The 16,488-nt window shown below is 42.7% G+C and overlaps 1 protein-coding gene across 1 annotated transcript; it reads right to left on the reverse strand.

The window, feature by feature from the left end:
• Window positions 1–3,923: 3,923 nt before the first annotated feature.
• Window positions 3,924–16,389, reverse strand: LOC117356573 (autophagy-related protein 101-like). Its single transcript, XM_033935957.1, has 3 exons — window positions 16,233–16,389; window positions 9,212–9,513; window positions 3,924–5,777 (listed from the first exon to the last, which is right to left on the reverse strand). Exons 1-3 carry the CDS (start codon window positions 16,246–16,248, stop codon window positions 5,406–5,408), a joined length of 690 nt encoding a protein of 229 aa, XP_033791848.1. The 5' UTR covers window positions 16,249–16,389; the 3' UTR covers window positions 3,924–5,405.
• Between the last annotated feature and the right edge of the window lie 99 nt (window positions 16,390–16,488).

Below are 16,488 nucleotides of genomic sequence, written 5' to 3' on the forward strand. Positions count from 1 at the left end.
GACCCTTGAGCCCCGAGATCATCCTGGTGGCCGTCCGTTGAACCGATTCAATTCTGCGCACATCTTTACTGTAATGTGGCCTCCAGAATTGCACACAGTACTCCAGATGAGGTCTCACCATGGCCCTGTACAACGGCATTATGACTTCAGGCTTTCGGCTGACGAAACTTCTATTGATACAACCCAATATCTGCCTTGCCTTAGATGAAGCCTTCTCCACTTGATTGGCAGTTTTCATGTCTGCACTGATGATTACTCCTAAATCTCGTTCTGCTGAAGTCCTAGTTAAAGTTTCTCCGTTCAAGAAGTACGTCCTGCATGGATTTCCGCTTCCGAGGTGCATGACCTTACATTTCTTAGCATTGAAGCCTAGCTGCCAGGTTGAGGACCAACTTTCCAATGTAAGCAGGTCCTGCGCCATATAATTCTGTAAACTGCATTCACTTACTATATTACATAGTTTGGCGTCATCGGCGAATAGTGTTATTTTACCTTGAAGCCCTTGAGTCAGATCCCCTATGAATATGTTGAAAAGGAGTGGACCCAGGACCGAGCCCTGTGGCACTCCACTGGTCACCTCTGATGTTTTAGAGAGGGTACCATTAACCACCACCCTCTGAAGTCTGCCACTCAGCCAATCATTGACCCATGCAGTTAGTGTCTCTCCTAACCCCATCGATTCCATCTTGCTTAGCAGCCTGCGGTGTGGGACACTGTCAAAAGCTTTACTGAAGTCCAGGTACACGATGTCCAAAGACTCTCCCAAGTCCAACTTTCTTGTTACCCAATCAAAGAAGCTGATGAGATTGGATTGGCAGGACCTACTCTTGGTGAATCCATACTGACTGGGATCCCAAAGATTCCCTTCATTCAAGATCGTGTCCAATTTGCTTTTAATTAGTGTTTCCATGAGTTTGCACATTATTGATGTGAGACTCACCGGTCTATAATTCGCAGCCTCTGCCCTGCAACCCTTTTTATGCAGAGGAACGACATTAACTAATTTCCAGTCCAGGGGAACTTTCCCCTTACTTAGGGAGAGATTGAATAGCTCAGCCAACGGTTTCGCCAGGACATCACTCAATTCTCTGAGCACTCTTGGGTGCAAATTGTCTGGTCCCATGGCTTTGTTCACCTTGAGTCTTGCCAGTTCACTGTAAACTTCACCTGGTGTGAACTCAAAATTCTGAAACGGGTCTTCTGTGCTTTGTGTTGCCTTCAACTGCGGACCGTGTCCCGGTGCCTCACAGGTGAAGACTGAGCAGAAGTATTCATTCAGTAGTTCGGCTTTATTGGAATCTGCTTCCACGTAACTTCCGTCCGGTCTTCTAAGGCGTACTATCCCACCTGTGTTCCTTTTTCTGTCACTAATATACCTGAAGAAGGATTTGTCCCCCTTTTTAATGTTTTTTGCCAGAATTTCTTCCACTCGAAGTTTTGCCTCCCTAACTGCCATTTTGACCGCTGTAGACCTGGTCCTATATTCTACTTTTGCCTCTCTTTTCTCCGTGCGCTTGTAGGAGAGAAACGCTTTTTTCTTCTCCTTAATGAGGTGCGAGATCTCCGCGGTGAACCATTGGGGTTTATTGTTTCTTTGTCATTTATTTACTGATTTTATGAAGCGGCTAGTTGCTTCATGTATGGTTGATTTCAGTGTTAACCACTTAGCTTCTACATCATCGGTCTCCGCTTGGTCCTGCAGCGTCTGGTGGATGAAATCTCCCATGCGTGCGAAGTCTGTGCCCCGGAAATTGAGTATCTTTGTGTTTGATCTAGGGAAGCCTTTCCTAAGGTTGAACCATACTATGTTGTGGTCGCTGGAGGCTAGCATATCTCCTACTGAGACCTCTGAGACGCTTTCCCCGTTGGTGAGTACCAGGTCGAGGATCGCCTGGGCCCTAGTGGGCTCCGTTACCATTTGTTTGAGATGTGCTCCCTTTATGGAGGTTAAGAGCCTCCTGCTACCGCTGGTTGTCGCTGAAAATGAGTTCCAGTCTGCATCAGGCATATTGAAGTCCCCTAGCAGTACAGCTTCTCCTCGTAGAGTGATATTCTCTATGTCTTCAATTAATTATGCGTCCATGTCTTCCAGTTGTCTTGGGGGTCTGTATACCACACCTAGATACAGGTATTTTTCTCTGCCTCTTGCCAGGTTTACCCAGAGGGACTCCCCAGTGTACTTGACATCTGTGATCCTGGTGGTTTTGATGTCCTCTTTAATATATAGAGCTACCCCCCTCCTAACCTGCCCTCTCTGTCCTGACGAAGTAGATTGTAGCCCGGTATAGTCATATCCCACCCATGTGAGTCCATGACCCCAAGTTTCAGATATTGCCACCACTCCTTATTTCAGCCTCCAATTCTAGAATTTTGTTACCTAAACTGTGTGCATTGACATACATGGCCCTTCATATCTTGTGTTTGTTAAGTCCCTGTGAGGCGTATCCTACCCGAGTCAGTGTGACTCCCGAAGAACTGTTTACAATGTGGGTACTTACCTTGGACATGGAAGCGGAGTTTCGACTCATCTCATCAGGATAATTCCTTTCTGCACTAATATGTGAATGGGTACCCTCCCCCGACTTACCTAGTTTAAAGCCCTGTGAAGCAGGGTTGTTAGGTGTTTTTTTGATTACTGTATTAGTGACCCCTAATGTCAGGTCTACTTTACTGTATATCCTGGACTGAAATAAACAAGCTTTGTTTTATCCTGCTGGCTCCTTTGGATTGCTCATTGTCTGTTCCCACTTGTTTCCTTGTTAGCAGTCATGAAGCCATTTTGAGAGAACAGCCAGCAGGGGCAAGAGGACCTGGGAATTGCTCCTGCCCCAACTAGACCACGGGAATTGTAAGATAGGCCTGAAGGAGGTGCTTGACAAAGCACAAGTTTTCAGCTTTTCACTGAAAAAACTAGTTTAGCCAATACTGAAACCAAGGCAAAAACTAGGCAAAAATGATTTGGGGCCCTGTTTCAACACCATATCCAAACCCAAAATGCCATCAGGCTCCAGTATGATGTGCAGTCCCCGACTTCTATGCACCAGCCCCAAAAGCAAAGGCTTCACACAATCAACTGGGACCTCTATGAGCATATGTGAGGAGAAAACAAAAAATAAGAAATCCCATGAAGCTGATGCTGCAGCCTAAATCAGCACTAAATATTTTGGCCAAAGCTCATAAGATAACCACACCCCAATAAGTAATTAAAACCCTTTCTACCCCCTCCAAAGAAAAAGACCCTCAGTACTCACATACCCTTAGAGCAAATTTAACTGTAGAAAGTTCTTTTCACTCAAAGAGAATAAGCTAATGTGGGAGGAGCTGACTCCTCTCAGAAGTTCCCATGCTCCTGAAAAACTAACTTCTCTTCAAAAATTTTTTTTTTTTTTTAAGTAAAGAGAAAGGAGCACCCATTCCCTCAACTAATTACTGTATATTTACTCGAGTTGAGATCCACATTTTTCCCCCAAAAAGAGGAAAAATGGTTAACTTGAATATATGATGAGCAGATTAATATTCAAAAGTGCCTTGCCAGGATCTACACCCAGCACCCCCTCCCTGCCTATTGTACCTCCTTTCTGCCAATATCCTGCATGCTGCCATGCCTTCCCTATAACTTGTGTACCTGGAATCCCTGGTAGTCCAGAAATAGTGGGCATGAGTACACTTTGTGCTCCTGCCCCAAGTTGACAGTTCAGCTATATTGAGCAGGAGGGCACTTTGGGTTCTGTGTGGCTTCCTGAATGGCTGCAGCAAATCTCATGAGAATTCATGAGAGCCATTCAAAATTGGAAGTTTCATGTTAAACTGTACCTGCTGTGCACCTTTCTGATTAATCTCTCATAAGTGCAGTTAATAAATTCCAATAAAAAAGGACAGAGCCTACAAGTATTTAATCTGTCTCCATCTGCTGGCTGATGGGCATAACCCACAAGTTCTGAACTGGTCTGGTAAGGATGCTAAGGAAGGACTAATTTACTAAGCTTTTTTCATCAGACAGACAGAAGAGAAAAGCTTTAGCACATCAGGCCATGGGTGTTTCCAAACACAAGCAGTGTCTTCTTTCTAGAGGCTTTAAAATGTTAGCTCTACAACTTCAGGCACACAGTCTAGCTCAGACTCAGGTCTCTTGCACAACAACATTCAGCTAGTTAAGGCGAGACCAACATGGAGATTAAAGTCACTCAGAAAAAGGAAGAGATGACATTTTATGGATTCACCTCGTTTGCAGTTCAATGCTTTACTGAAAACAGTACACCTTCACCACAAATTTTATAATGCAATTAAAATACTGGAAAGATTTATAGCAAAAATCAGATCTTGTCAGAATGGTGCATGTTGAACATGTTATACATATTTTTTATAACAAGGGATGAAGTCTACTTGCTCTTCCCATTATCTGTAGTGGTTTTACTATAAGGCATGCTTACAGAGCATTCTACTTAGGTTGAATAAAAGATATACTAGTGAAATTCTTGTTATACTATATAGATGCTCTATTTCAAATAATTGTTCACCACCATATGTACAGATTACTTTACAGACAGAATACATGAAAAGCAGCCATTTGTATTGCCATCTACCTTTATTTCTTGCTATCTACCTTGCTGAAGAGCATCTTATCTGGAGGTACAACCTCAGCATGAGAAGTGATCTGTCCTCCCTTCTTGAGCTCAGTATACTGTACCACTAGTGCACCCATATCTGAATAGCCCATATGGACAGGGGATCCAAACTCACATCCACTATGCCAAAGCCCACAACATTCTGACCAGAGCAAAGCTCTGGTTTGTTATTATTCAGATCTAAAAGGAGATAAAGATAAGATAATTTTCTATTACTGGACTGTAACCTGCGAAGAACAGATTCAGAGAGATGGCTAATATAGTCCTCAAAGCTAAAAGCTGCTGGCACTGAGAGACTTTGTACTCCGAGGGTTTTAAGATGAGGGTCAACTGAAATCAAGAGCATTTGTGAAACAGTAGTGCTGCTGTGGAAAGGAGTGCTAAGCATGTGGCAGGTACATAAAGCCCTAAAATTCCTCTAGTTCACTACAGTGCAAAAGGTGCAAGAATGAGAAATACCCCTTCCAATAAGTAAAATTACCAACTAACCTGCGCCCCCCCACCCTAAGCTATATACCTTTAGTATAACAGTCATCAGTACCAGATGTTTCTGCCTCATTCATAACTTTAAGGAATGAACAGATAAAGAACAAAGTCAGAAATTTACAAAAACTTAAGACTACTTTTTCCTCAGTTATGTACTCTTTCCTTTCCAGCTGGCTACATATAACCTTTGTAAATTACACCACCTACAGTAAACTGAGGCTGATCACAAAATCTCCCAACAAACTGGTAATTGTACAAAGAGTGACTTTATCTAGAGAGCCAGTGTGTCCTTGATCAGTCTTCACATCGTGGTGGTACAGAGGTGCCAAGTGCATCTGTAATTTGGTAGGAGATTTTGTACAAGTAAGGTTGAACATCCTTTAAACTTGTGTCAAACACATTGTCCACCTCTGACTGTGGTGGCATCTTTGGTAGATACTCATGCATGTTCATCATTTCCACAATATTGATGATCTTTTCACCAAGTTTTTTCCCCAACTTTTCCTGGCATTTCTGTTGCTCATTGGCCAAGTTCACCACATTGACCTTGATGGTCCACACCTCCCAAGGGATGCACTCATCTTCAAGTGGGCAATATGACACTTTCTGATAAAATTCCAGGGATATTTGTCCTAGTCCATCACTTCCAGAATTCTGCAGAGCATCCTACAAAAGAACAGAAAACAAATATTAAATATGGGCAAAAGTGCTAAAAATGCATAACTTTTTTTTGCTCTGTGTAAACTAAATTTTATGGAAAGATTAGGTTCCTACCTCAATCTTCTTTCTAGTAGAGAGACACTATTCTTGAACCTGTGGGTTGTCAATCCCTTTCTGTAAGAATTCCTGTAGATAGCCTCATTAGCATTCTTTTGCTCCTACTTCCATCCCTCTGGGGCTGGGCTGTCCTCCAATTCCTCAGTTCATATCAAGCAGATAGTCAGACCTGGAGAGGAATCAGAATAGGGAGGCGTACGGGGACTCTTCCTGAGAAACATGTCAGTTCGGCTTGTATCAGTAAGATAAAAAAACAAACAAAAAAAACAACCTACCATTTGCAATAACATAAGGTGAACACAAACAAGTCAGCCTTTCTGAGTGTAACCTGCACTAACTACCTCTTTTACAAAGCCGTGCAGCAACAGCCCCGAAGCCCTTAAAACCTCTATGGGCTTCAAGGCCATTAGCGCAGCACAGCCGCTAGTGCAGCTTTGTAAAAAAGAGGCCACAAGAGTGTGTGAGATTCTACAGATACCCCCTAGATTCATCAATGCAATAGTTACATCCTCTATCCTTGTTAGAACTGGATAAAGGAAAGAATCAAAGTGTCCATATGCCCCAACACATTCGAGGCAGTAGGCAGGCAAATAGAACATCTGACAGGTGGGCTTCGGGAATAGAGTGTCTGTCTACTAGAAAGAAGATTAGAGGTAAGAACTTAATCTTTAGAGATTGGTGCCGAGCTCAGGCACCAATCTGGAAGCACACCAAGCTTGGAAGCATTTCCAGGTTTTTGCATATGCTGCTATAGTCTTCTCCACCCTTCTAAGATGTAGGAAGGACACATCTCCATCTGAATAGCCTTTACACACTAGCAACATTTACTCAAAAGCTATGCCATAAGACCAAAGCATTCTAGACCCTGCCTGATCAGCCAGGGATGACAAGGAAGTCGAGACCTTGATCTCTTCGTAGATGGACCAGGTCTGCATACCACAGTATGTGTATATCTATATCTATATCTTTCTTGAGATAAGGAGACCAGAACTGAATACAATACTCTAGGTGAGATCACACCATGGAGCAATACAGGGGCATTATAACACTTAGTCTTGTTAACCATTCCTTTAATAATCCTAGAATTCTATTTGCTCTTTTGACTGCCGCCACACATTGGGAGGACATTGGTAATAACTTTTTGCTGAGATATGCAAAAGACAATAGGGAAGAGGGGTGAGGTATTCATGGGAACACAATGCCTCCAGTAACTGTATAACATAAGGGCTTTATTAAAACAAGTTGAAGGATGCAGCACAAAAAATGAGCATGTGATGGGAGGATCAGGTAACCATATATGGGGAATAGAAAATAGAGTTGGTGGTCCAAGAAGTAAGGATAATGGGAGAAGTAAACAGAGGCATGGATAACTGAAGTAGAGGGAAACATTGACAGATTGTCACACCTATGTTCTGGCCGAGCGGTTTTTGGTAGCCAGGCAGTGACTTATAACTGACACTCCGGCGTGAGCCCCTTTGTAGTAGGGCCACCTTTCAAGCAGGATACCTCTAATTTATTCCTTGGGTTAGATATGGTGTGTTCTTGGTACAGAAACCTCCGCAGTCAGAATGGCTTCAGTGTTAAATCATAACTTATTAGGCCACTGGCCTTGGCAACTTCAGCCAAGCCTGATTTCACCGGTGACAAACTTTATATACAAGAGCAAACAAACCAAAACGGCAGGCTTGTACACGGTGCAGGCAAAATTTTATTTTGACAAATAAATCTTAATTAAAAACCTTTTACCAGACAAGGGACCCAACACAGTCCATGTTTCGGACAACCTTCATCAGGGGTCCATGGTGATAAAGGAAAAAAGAAAAAATGTCACAAAAAAAGCCTGGGAAAGTAGCATTTGGTAGCACGCCAAAGAATCGCCAAATTACACTAAAAGTTCATCACAGTATATACAAAACAGGCACTTCTTTAAAAATCAGACATATGGCATGCTCTAGACTTCATCAAAATAAATCATAGAATTAACAATCCTCTTCACCAGAGTATCATAACTGAGCATTTGCTATCATTCAAAAGTTCCTTCAGTTTAATGCAGTACAGCTAGTCCCCATCGGCTGTTACAAACGGGGACTGTATTCTCTCAACATTCATAAACCAGTCTTTAGCCAGCATTTGGGTTAAGACTCTGAAGCTGGCAGCACTCGTAGCCTCTCCTTAGTTGCTATGGAGAGCAATTAGCACTCTAAGCCTGCACGGAGGCTTGTAACCTGACATCAGGCAAACACAGGCTGTCGTTCTGTACAGCGTTTCACTCAGCTATATGCAGGCTTGTATATCCCCAAAACATATAAGCCCTGATGCCTTATTTGATCCTAAGTGCTGACAGTTTTCATGAATTGGTCATAACTTCTCCTTGTGAGCAGGGAATAGCAGAGAAACAGAAAGGAGCAGAAATATTCCTCCTTAACCTCACAGCCCTAAGCAATCTCCATTGGCTCAGCATGAGTTACACTCGGAGCATAGCCCTCAATTATCATAGACTCAGGCACACAGTATGATAAAGGCAAGTTTCCAACCTGTTCCTCCTTCATGTCCCAGTCCCTTTCAGCAAGTCGCTCTGGCTGCTTCCAAGCTAGTACAGCTTCATGCTGTGATTCTGGCTTCTGCTCCTGTCCCAGGGAATCTGCTGGTTCCTTTCTGCCACGTTCCTGCTGCTTCCCTAAGCTCATTACGGAGCCTCTGTTTAAGCTGAGGGAAGAAACCATTCCCCTTTAGCTGCAGGGGGGTAAGTTTCCTTCCCTCTGATTGAATTGCTCTCAAGGCACCCTGCTGTGCTGCTTTCCGCTTCCCAGCACCTGGCAAACAGCGAGGTAAAACTTTACTGCCTGATTTCTGGACAGTATCGGGGAAGTCACAGCTTTCCTGTTCTACTTCCATTTCTTCACTGTCTATAGGATAGTCAGCTGATCTACACCCCCAGGCTCTGACTTGGGTCAGCCCTTCTGCATCTGGGCTTGTAATTCCTCCCATATTTCTCTGACAAGACTTTGGGATGCAGGATTGTCACATTAAATGCAAATTCATCCTCCTTATAAGTAATATTTGGCTTACACATTTAAGCTGGTTATTATAGCTTGCTTAAACAGCTGGAAAGCATTTCTTACTGCTGGATGCCATTACATCTGCTACATTTTTATTATGTTTTGATAAATACAGAATAAGACATGTGGCAGGATAAGGCTCCCAAATGAAGTGCTTTCATAGTTCTCTCTCATTTTATTTACATTCTGTTTTATCTTTACTTCACAAGCATGAAGTATTTTAACGTCTCATAACCTGTTTACACAGACTGGAAACTACTTTACCTTGAAATCTCCCACAGCCTTTTTTAAAATCTGGTCAAGTTCCTCAGATGATGCTCTAACATAAGTGAACTCTATGAAGTCGCAATCTATGTCTTGCATTCCCACTGTTCCAATGGAATAGGTCCCTTCCTTCTTGTAGTGGAATTTCCCAGTGCTCCGGTGGAAGAGGATGGTATGAAGCAAAGCAAGCACTGCTTCCTCAATCTGCTGACCCTCCACAGACACTTCCAGCACTTCTGACTGACAGTTCATTGTAGGAACTGATGTGCAATCAGGAAGCCATTCCTCTTGACAAACTTGTTCTGAAAATTAGAAAGAATAAAAATCCAAGAATTATTTAACAATTGAAATCTGCTCAGCTCTTCTATAGTAACACTCTTGGGAAAGTACTACACTGTTTCAATAAAAAGGTATTTTTCTGTCTGCAAAGACCTCAAAAACAGCAAAACTTAATACAAAGCAAAACACCCAAGTCAGATTTAAGGTCTATAGATAAGAAAAATTTCATAAATGAAAACTTAGAACAAAGGAAAAAAATGATTAAAAATAAAAATGATTAAGAGATGATATTCAACTAAGGGAAGGGGGGAACTCTGTTTAAAATCATATAACTAGAGAACAAATTAATATCAGGAGCCGGCTGATTCAGAGAGAGCAGGAGGCGTACAGAGAGGAGCAGGAGAGAAGGAAGGAGAGCAGGGAGAGTCGTGAGGAGAACCAGGAGCAAGGGGCAGCGATGCACAGTTGTGTGGCACATGGCAAAGGTGCTGAAATCTAGGATGCCCAGAGTGACCTAGAGTGTAAGTTACAAGTTCTATTTGTAGCTGCTGCGAAACAGGGATTACTTCTTGAACACCACATACCTAGAGGAATAAGCACTGACAAACACAGCAGCACCAACAGACCCACAAACAGGAAGTCAGGTCATATCCAGCCGACGGAGACAGAAGGTTCGCAGCAAGAAGCCCACACAACTCAGAAGGGGAACAAGAAATGATAGCTCAAGGGAGTCAGAAGATGAGCTTTCCAGTCTTCTGCACCAGCTGTAATATGTATGACTACCGCCCCTCGGAGACTCGGGCATACATATGCAGTTGATGCATGGAGCTGGATAGCCTGATAAAGAAAGTCTGGCTGCTAGAAGAGACAGTGAGGGAACTAAAAGAACCTCACCTTTGAAGAGGAAATCTGTGAGCAGGAGAAGCAACTAGTGGAGTCCAGTACCAACAAGGAGATCGAGGAGCTAGAGATTCATTGAGGAAGCCCACCAGCAACATGTAGAGGTCCCAGGGCTGGAAAACTGTACCCAAGCAACCCAGGAATATGGGCCTAGATGAGTTTGGAGGAGACACCACTACAACTACAGATGTGACTGAAGCGGAGTTAGAGGGCGACCACTCACCGAGAGGAAGAGGGAGACTGCATGGGTATGCACCTCAGGAGAGAGAAGATCAGCTCTACACCATGGATGTGGATCTACGACCCCTGAGGAACCCCTGAACAGAGAAGATGGAGGATCATCGTAGGAGACTCCATTACACAACATGTGGACAGCCACACCGCAGGAGGAAGCGAGGATAGACTTGTCACCTGCCTGCCCGGAGCAAGAGTGAAGGATGTGGCCAACAGGATCACCAGGATCCTAGACAATGCAGAAAGAGAGGACACCTATGTGCTTATCCACGTGGGAACCAACGATGTAAGCGGACGGGAAGTATGACAGGGAAGAACTGAAGGGCCAGTTCCACTCACACGGAAGAAAGCTGAAAGTCATGGAGGTGAAGGTGGCCTTCTCCGAGATCCTCCCGGTACCGAGAGTGGATGAGAAGAGGCAAGAGGAACTGCAAGCGATCAATGCCTGGATGAGAAGATGGTGCAAAGAAGAAGGTTTTGACTTTGTGCGCAACTGGACAGCGTTCTGGGAAAGAAACAGGTACTACAGAAAAGATGGATTACACCTCACCAAGAAGGAGCAAGAGTATTGGCAGGCAACATGAGGAGGGCCATTGACAAGACTTTAAACTAAAGGTCAGGGGAAAGCCGACAGTCGACCACCAGTTGATGGCCCGGGCAACAGAAAGCTCCAAAGATGGATCTGCAGACAGCTACCCAGACATAGGGGGTGAAGACCACGAAGCAATTGAGGGAGACAATGTAGGAGCACATACAGATACCACAAAAGACACAGTAGGGGCTGCAAAACTTAGAAAGTCCAAGAAGGGACCACAAAGGGAACTTATGTATGTATACGAATGCTAGAAGCTTGAGGAACAAAATGGGAGAGCTAGAGATAATAGCAAGATGTGACAAACTAGAAATCATTGGCATAACAGAAACATGGTGGAATGATGAAAATGAATGGGATACAGTACTACAGGGATACAAGCTATACAGAAAGGATAGAACAGGGCAGAAAGGGGGAGGTATTGCCCTATATGTTCAGGAAGGAATAGAATCTGTTAGAGAGGTAAAGACAGAGGGGAAAGAGAAGCTGGAGTCCCTCTGGATCAAGATTCCTAGACGCAACTGTGCAGACACAAAAATTGGTCTTTACTATCGCCCCCCCCAGGACAGACGGAGGATACAGACTCAGAAATGAGAGGAAATCAAACAAGGATGTAAGATAGGAAATGTAATGGTCATGGGAGACTTCAACTTCCCGGGGATCGACTGGAACCTGGGAACCTCAAACTGTGGTAAGGAGACGAAGTTCCTGGAAATGATAGGGGACTGCTTCCTAGAACAAATGGTGGGAGAGCTGACACCACCTTGGACTTGGTCCTAAATGGCATTACTGGTCAGACAAAAGAAGCAGAAGTCATGGTCCCGCTTGAGATGAGCGATCACAACACAATCAACTTTAAACTAGACATCGAGAAAGGGAAACATACCAAAATCTTAACCACGACTTTCAACTTTAGAAAAGGAAGATATGATAGCATGAGAGCCATGGTAAAACAAATGGCTCTAGAAAAAGGATGGATAAAATCAGAACGGTTGATCAGGCATGGTCCCTACTAAAATATACTATCACGAAAGCACAAAACCTCTACATTTACAGATAACCAAAGGATGGGAAAATAAAGGCAAAAGGGAACCGGCATGGCTTACTAGAGGTGAGGGAAGCCATAAAAAGGAAAGAAGGACTCCTTTTAAAGAGTGGAAACATACGAAAACAACCGAAGCTCGGAACACACACAAGGATGAGCAGAAGAAATGTCACAAGGCGGTGAGGGATGCCAAAAAGGACTACGAGGGGAAAATAGCGCAAGAGGCCAAGAACTTCAAGCCCTATATATCTAAAAAAGGGCTTGAAGTTCTTGAAGTTTTATATATATATATATATAAAAAGAAAAAACCCGCAAAAGAGGCGGTGGGACCATTGGATGACCAGGTTAGAAAAGGGTACATCAAGGAAGACAAACAAATTGCTGACAAACTAAATTCCTTCTTACGTCTGTCTTTACAAGGGGAACACCGCAACAATACCAGTAGTGGTGAAAGCGTTCAAAGGAGTAACAGAGGACAGCCTCACCACAGTAGAAGTGGACTTGGACCAGATATACTACCAGATTGACAAACTTAAAAGGTGACAAATCCCCTGGACCTGATGGAATTCACCCGAGAGTCTTAAAAGACCTGAAGGTTGAAATCTGAGAGCTATTGCAAAAAATTGCCAACCTGCAATTAGAGCTGGTCAGATACTGGACGATTGGAAGATAGCCAACGTCACACCAATTTTCCAGAGAAAGGAAAATGGTAAGACCAGAGGACATAATTTGAGGTTGAGGGGTGGTAAATTCAAAGGTAATGTTAGGAAAGTCTACTTTACAGAGAGGGTAGTGGATTCCTGGAATGCGCTCCCAAGAGAGCTAGTGGAGAGTAAAACTGTGACTGAGTTCAAAGAAGCTTGGGATGAACACAGAGGATCTAGAATCAGAAAATATAAAAAATTGAACTAAGGCCAGTACTGGGAAGATTTGCACGGTCTGTGTCTGTATATGGCCATTTGGTGGAGAATGGGCTGGGGAGGGCTTCAATGGCTAGGAGGGTGTAGATGGGCTGGAGTCGGTTTTAACAGATTTCAGCAGTAGGATCCCAAGCACAGTACCTGGTAGAGCTTTGGATTCTTGCCCAGAAATTGCTAAGAAGAAAAAATAAAAAAATTAAAATTAAATCAGATTGGGCAGACTGGATGGACCATTCAGGTCTTTATCTGCCGTCATCTACTATGTTAGGATGCCGATGCTGCCCCCCCTCACCCGCAGTACCTGAATCAGTGAGTTTTATTTTACTGATTCTGTGAATCAATTTGAATTGTGAAACAGACGCACTAGCTCAGGGTGCTGAAACAGCAGCTCCAACCACTAAGCCACTCCTCTGAGAGAGAGCAAGAGTATCAATTCTACATCTATTGGCAATAAAGCATTTAGTCTGCATCTTGATTGGTGAATCACAACCAGATATAGTATCATGACCGAGAGGTGACTTCTAAATTTAAAACTGAGGTTTCTGAAATCCAGTTGATTATAGGACCCGAGCATAGTTTTACTAAAGGTAAGGATTTGTCAGAGTTGGATCAAGAGAGATCACTAGATGTGGTATACTCTAGATTTTAGCAAAGCCATTGATATGGTTCTGAATAGGCAACTTTATAAATACAATAAACAACTATAGACCGCTACTATTCAATTATATAGTTCATTGAGGATTACAAATCAAGAAACTAGCCATAAGCTAGGAATACAACATTACAAAAAAGAAACATTTAACAAATAAACCTAAAACAAAGGAGTTTGAACAAAAATTTCAGACATTATTTAGACAGGATAAATACCGACGCTCCTTCTTAACAGTGGGTGGCAGAGTTCCAATGTATAGCTGCCTGATAAGGCAACAAGGAGTTCAGTTTCATCTTAGATGTTATTCCATGTATTGAAGGAATGTATAAATGAAGTGACTATGGATCGCAGGAATCTATTCAAAGAAGGCTGAGTTAATGGTACCTTATAACTTCGTGCCAATTTGGATAAAATCTAAAAACCAATATGCATAATTTGAATTGAATGCATTTTTTCTTATTGGAAGCCAGTGTAGCTCTTTCAATAAAGAAATCATTCTATCAAACTGAGTATTCTTGGTATGAACTCAAATGACTGGATTCGAAACTGGTTGAGTGGAAGGTGACAGAGGGTAGTGGTAAATGGTGCCAACTCTGAGGAAAGGGACGTTGCCAGTGGTGTGCTGCAAGGTTCAATTCTTGATCCAATTCTTTTTAACACTTTTGTGAGCTATAATGTGGAAGGGCTGCCTTGTAAAATTTGCCTTTTTGTGGATGATACCAAAATATGTAATAGGATAAACACCCTTAATGGTGTGGATAACATGAGGAGGGATGTATTGAAGCTTGGCAAAGAGTCCAAAAATTAGCAGCTAATATTTAATGCTATAGAAATGCAGGATCATTATATGGGCTCTAAAATCCAAGGGAGAGGTACAGTAGAGGGGGTGAAGTGCCCAAAAGATGAATGGGACTAGGGGGTGAACGTATCTGAGGATCTAAAGGTGGCCAAACAGGTAGAAAAGGTGATGGTTAGAACTAGAAGGATGCCTGGGTACATAGGGAAAGGAATGTCCAGCAGAAAAAAAAAAAGGTGCTAGTGCCCCATATATAGTACATATCTAGTGAGACTTCGTTTAGAATCCTGTGTACAATTCTGGTGACCTTCAAAAGATATAAATAGGATGGAGCTAGTCCAGAGGGTAACTACTAAAATGGTCAGTGGCCTTCATCATGAAGCATATGGGAATAGACTTAAAGATTTAAATATGTATGTCATATAAGAAAGATGAGAGGTGAGATATAATAGAGAAATTACTTCCATGGAAAAATACACAGGAGGCGAGTCTCTTAATTGAGAGAAAGGTCTGGAATGAAGACACATAGGATGAAGATAAAAGGGGACAGACTCTGGAGTAATCTGAGGAAATATTTTCTTTCCAGAAAGGATGGTGAAGATTGCATGATAGAGTAAGTAAAAAGGGTGCAGGAGTTGCATTGTATGTTAAAAATAATATTAAAAAGTGACAGAATTGAGAGACCTAGGGAGTAAAGAAGCAGCACTGTGGGTTAATCTGAAAGAAAGAATGGAAAATGCATTTATGTTGATGTGATATACAGGACTCCTTTACAGAAGGAACGGACAAAGATTTAATTAAAGACATTTGCAACATAGCTATTGTGACCGGGCGTGGCCAAGCTGGACACAGCAAATGGCCCGGCCCAGTGCACATAAACCTCAGCCGAGTGTGAGCGAGGTTGTTTGGTAGCTTGATATGCATTAATAAAGAGTTCCAACAAGTACTGGTGCAATTCTTTTATAAGTTTATTGTTCTAAACACCATTAACAAACGCTTCAAAAGTGGCCTTCAGGTTTGTATCACCATTGCCTTTGTTTCACCACACACAAGCTTCAAAACTTCAGTTCAAGCAAAAAGACACAAAAGTCATACACAATAAAAGTTTTGCCTTTAAAGGCAAAACTCCTTGGGGGTCACAGCATTAATATCCCCAAGGGTGGGTTCTACTCCAAGTTTCCCTTGAAGTTTGGGTTCCTACTTGTGCTTCTCACTGAATTGGTGGTGTGTGGATATTCATTCTTAGCCATAACTTCCCCACAGCACATAAACCATACAAGAATAGCCAAAAGGCAAAAAAAATAAGAAAACAAATGTTCTCTACTGGTTTTGTAGGCTTGCCACTTGCCCTGGTTGCATTCCAGCTTAAACTACTTTAATCAATGGCACTTATCTTAAAGTTCAAAAAAACAAACTTCCTTCTGCTTTATAATTAACCTGAGCAGACCTTTATCTTCAATAGCCCTTAGCTCATTTCTATAATCTCTATACTGGATAATTCAGCCACTTCTGTGTCCATTGCACAGAAACTCACATCATCTTCCATTTCATTTACAGATGATGAGTCAAAACTATCCATAGCTTCTTCACTAAGAGCATGTACCTGAGCTTTCTGCCATGCTCTGTGGCTTTCAGTGGCTGTAGTCTGCTGACTTTGCTCCCTTCCAATTGCACTACTGCTCTAGGTTGCTGGAACTGCTTGGGAATGTGGGTTACACCCTTTTCTTTCCCTGCAGTGAGCTGATTACTACTCACTGCAGGTGAGTTTGAGAAACCTGGTTTCTGGAGCTTTCTAATCTGGTTTAAACCAGTCTCAAACAGATTAGGATTGGCTTGTGTTCCAGTCCTGTTTTTCCCCT

Source organism: Geotrypetes seraphini, chromosome 3, assembly GCF_902459505.1.
Source record: "Geotrypetes seraphini chromosome 3, aGeoSer1.1, whole genome shotgun sequence".
Classification (NCBI taxonomy): Eukaryota; Metazoa; Chordata; class Amphibia; order Gymnophiona; family Dermophiidae; genus Geotrypetes; species Geotrypetes seraphini.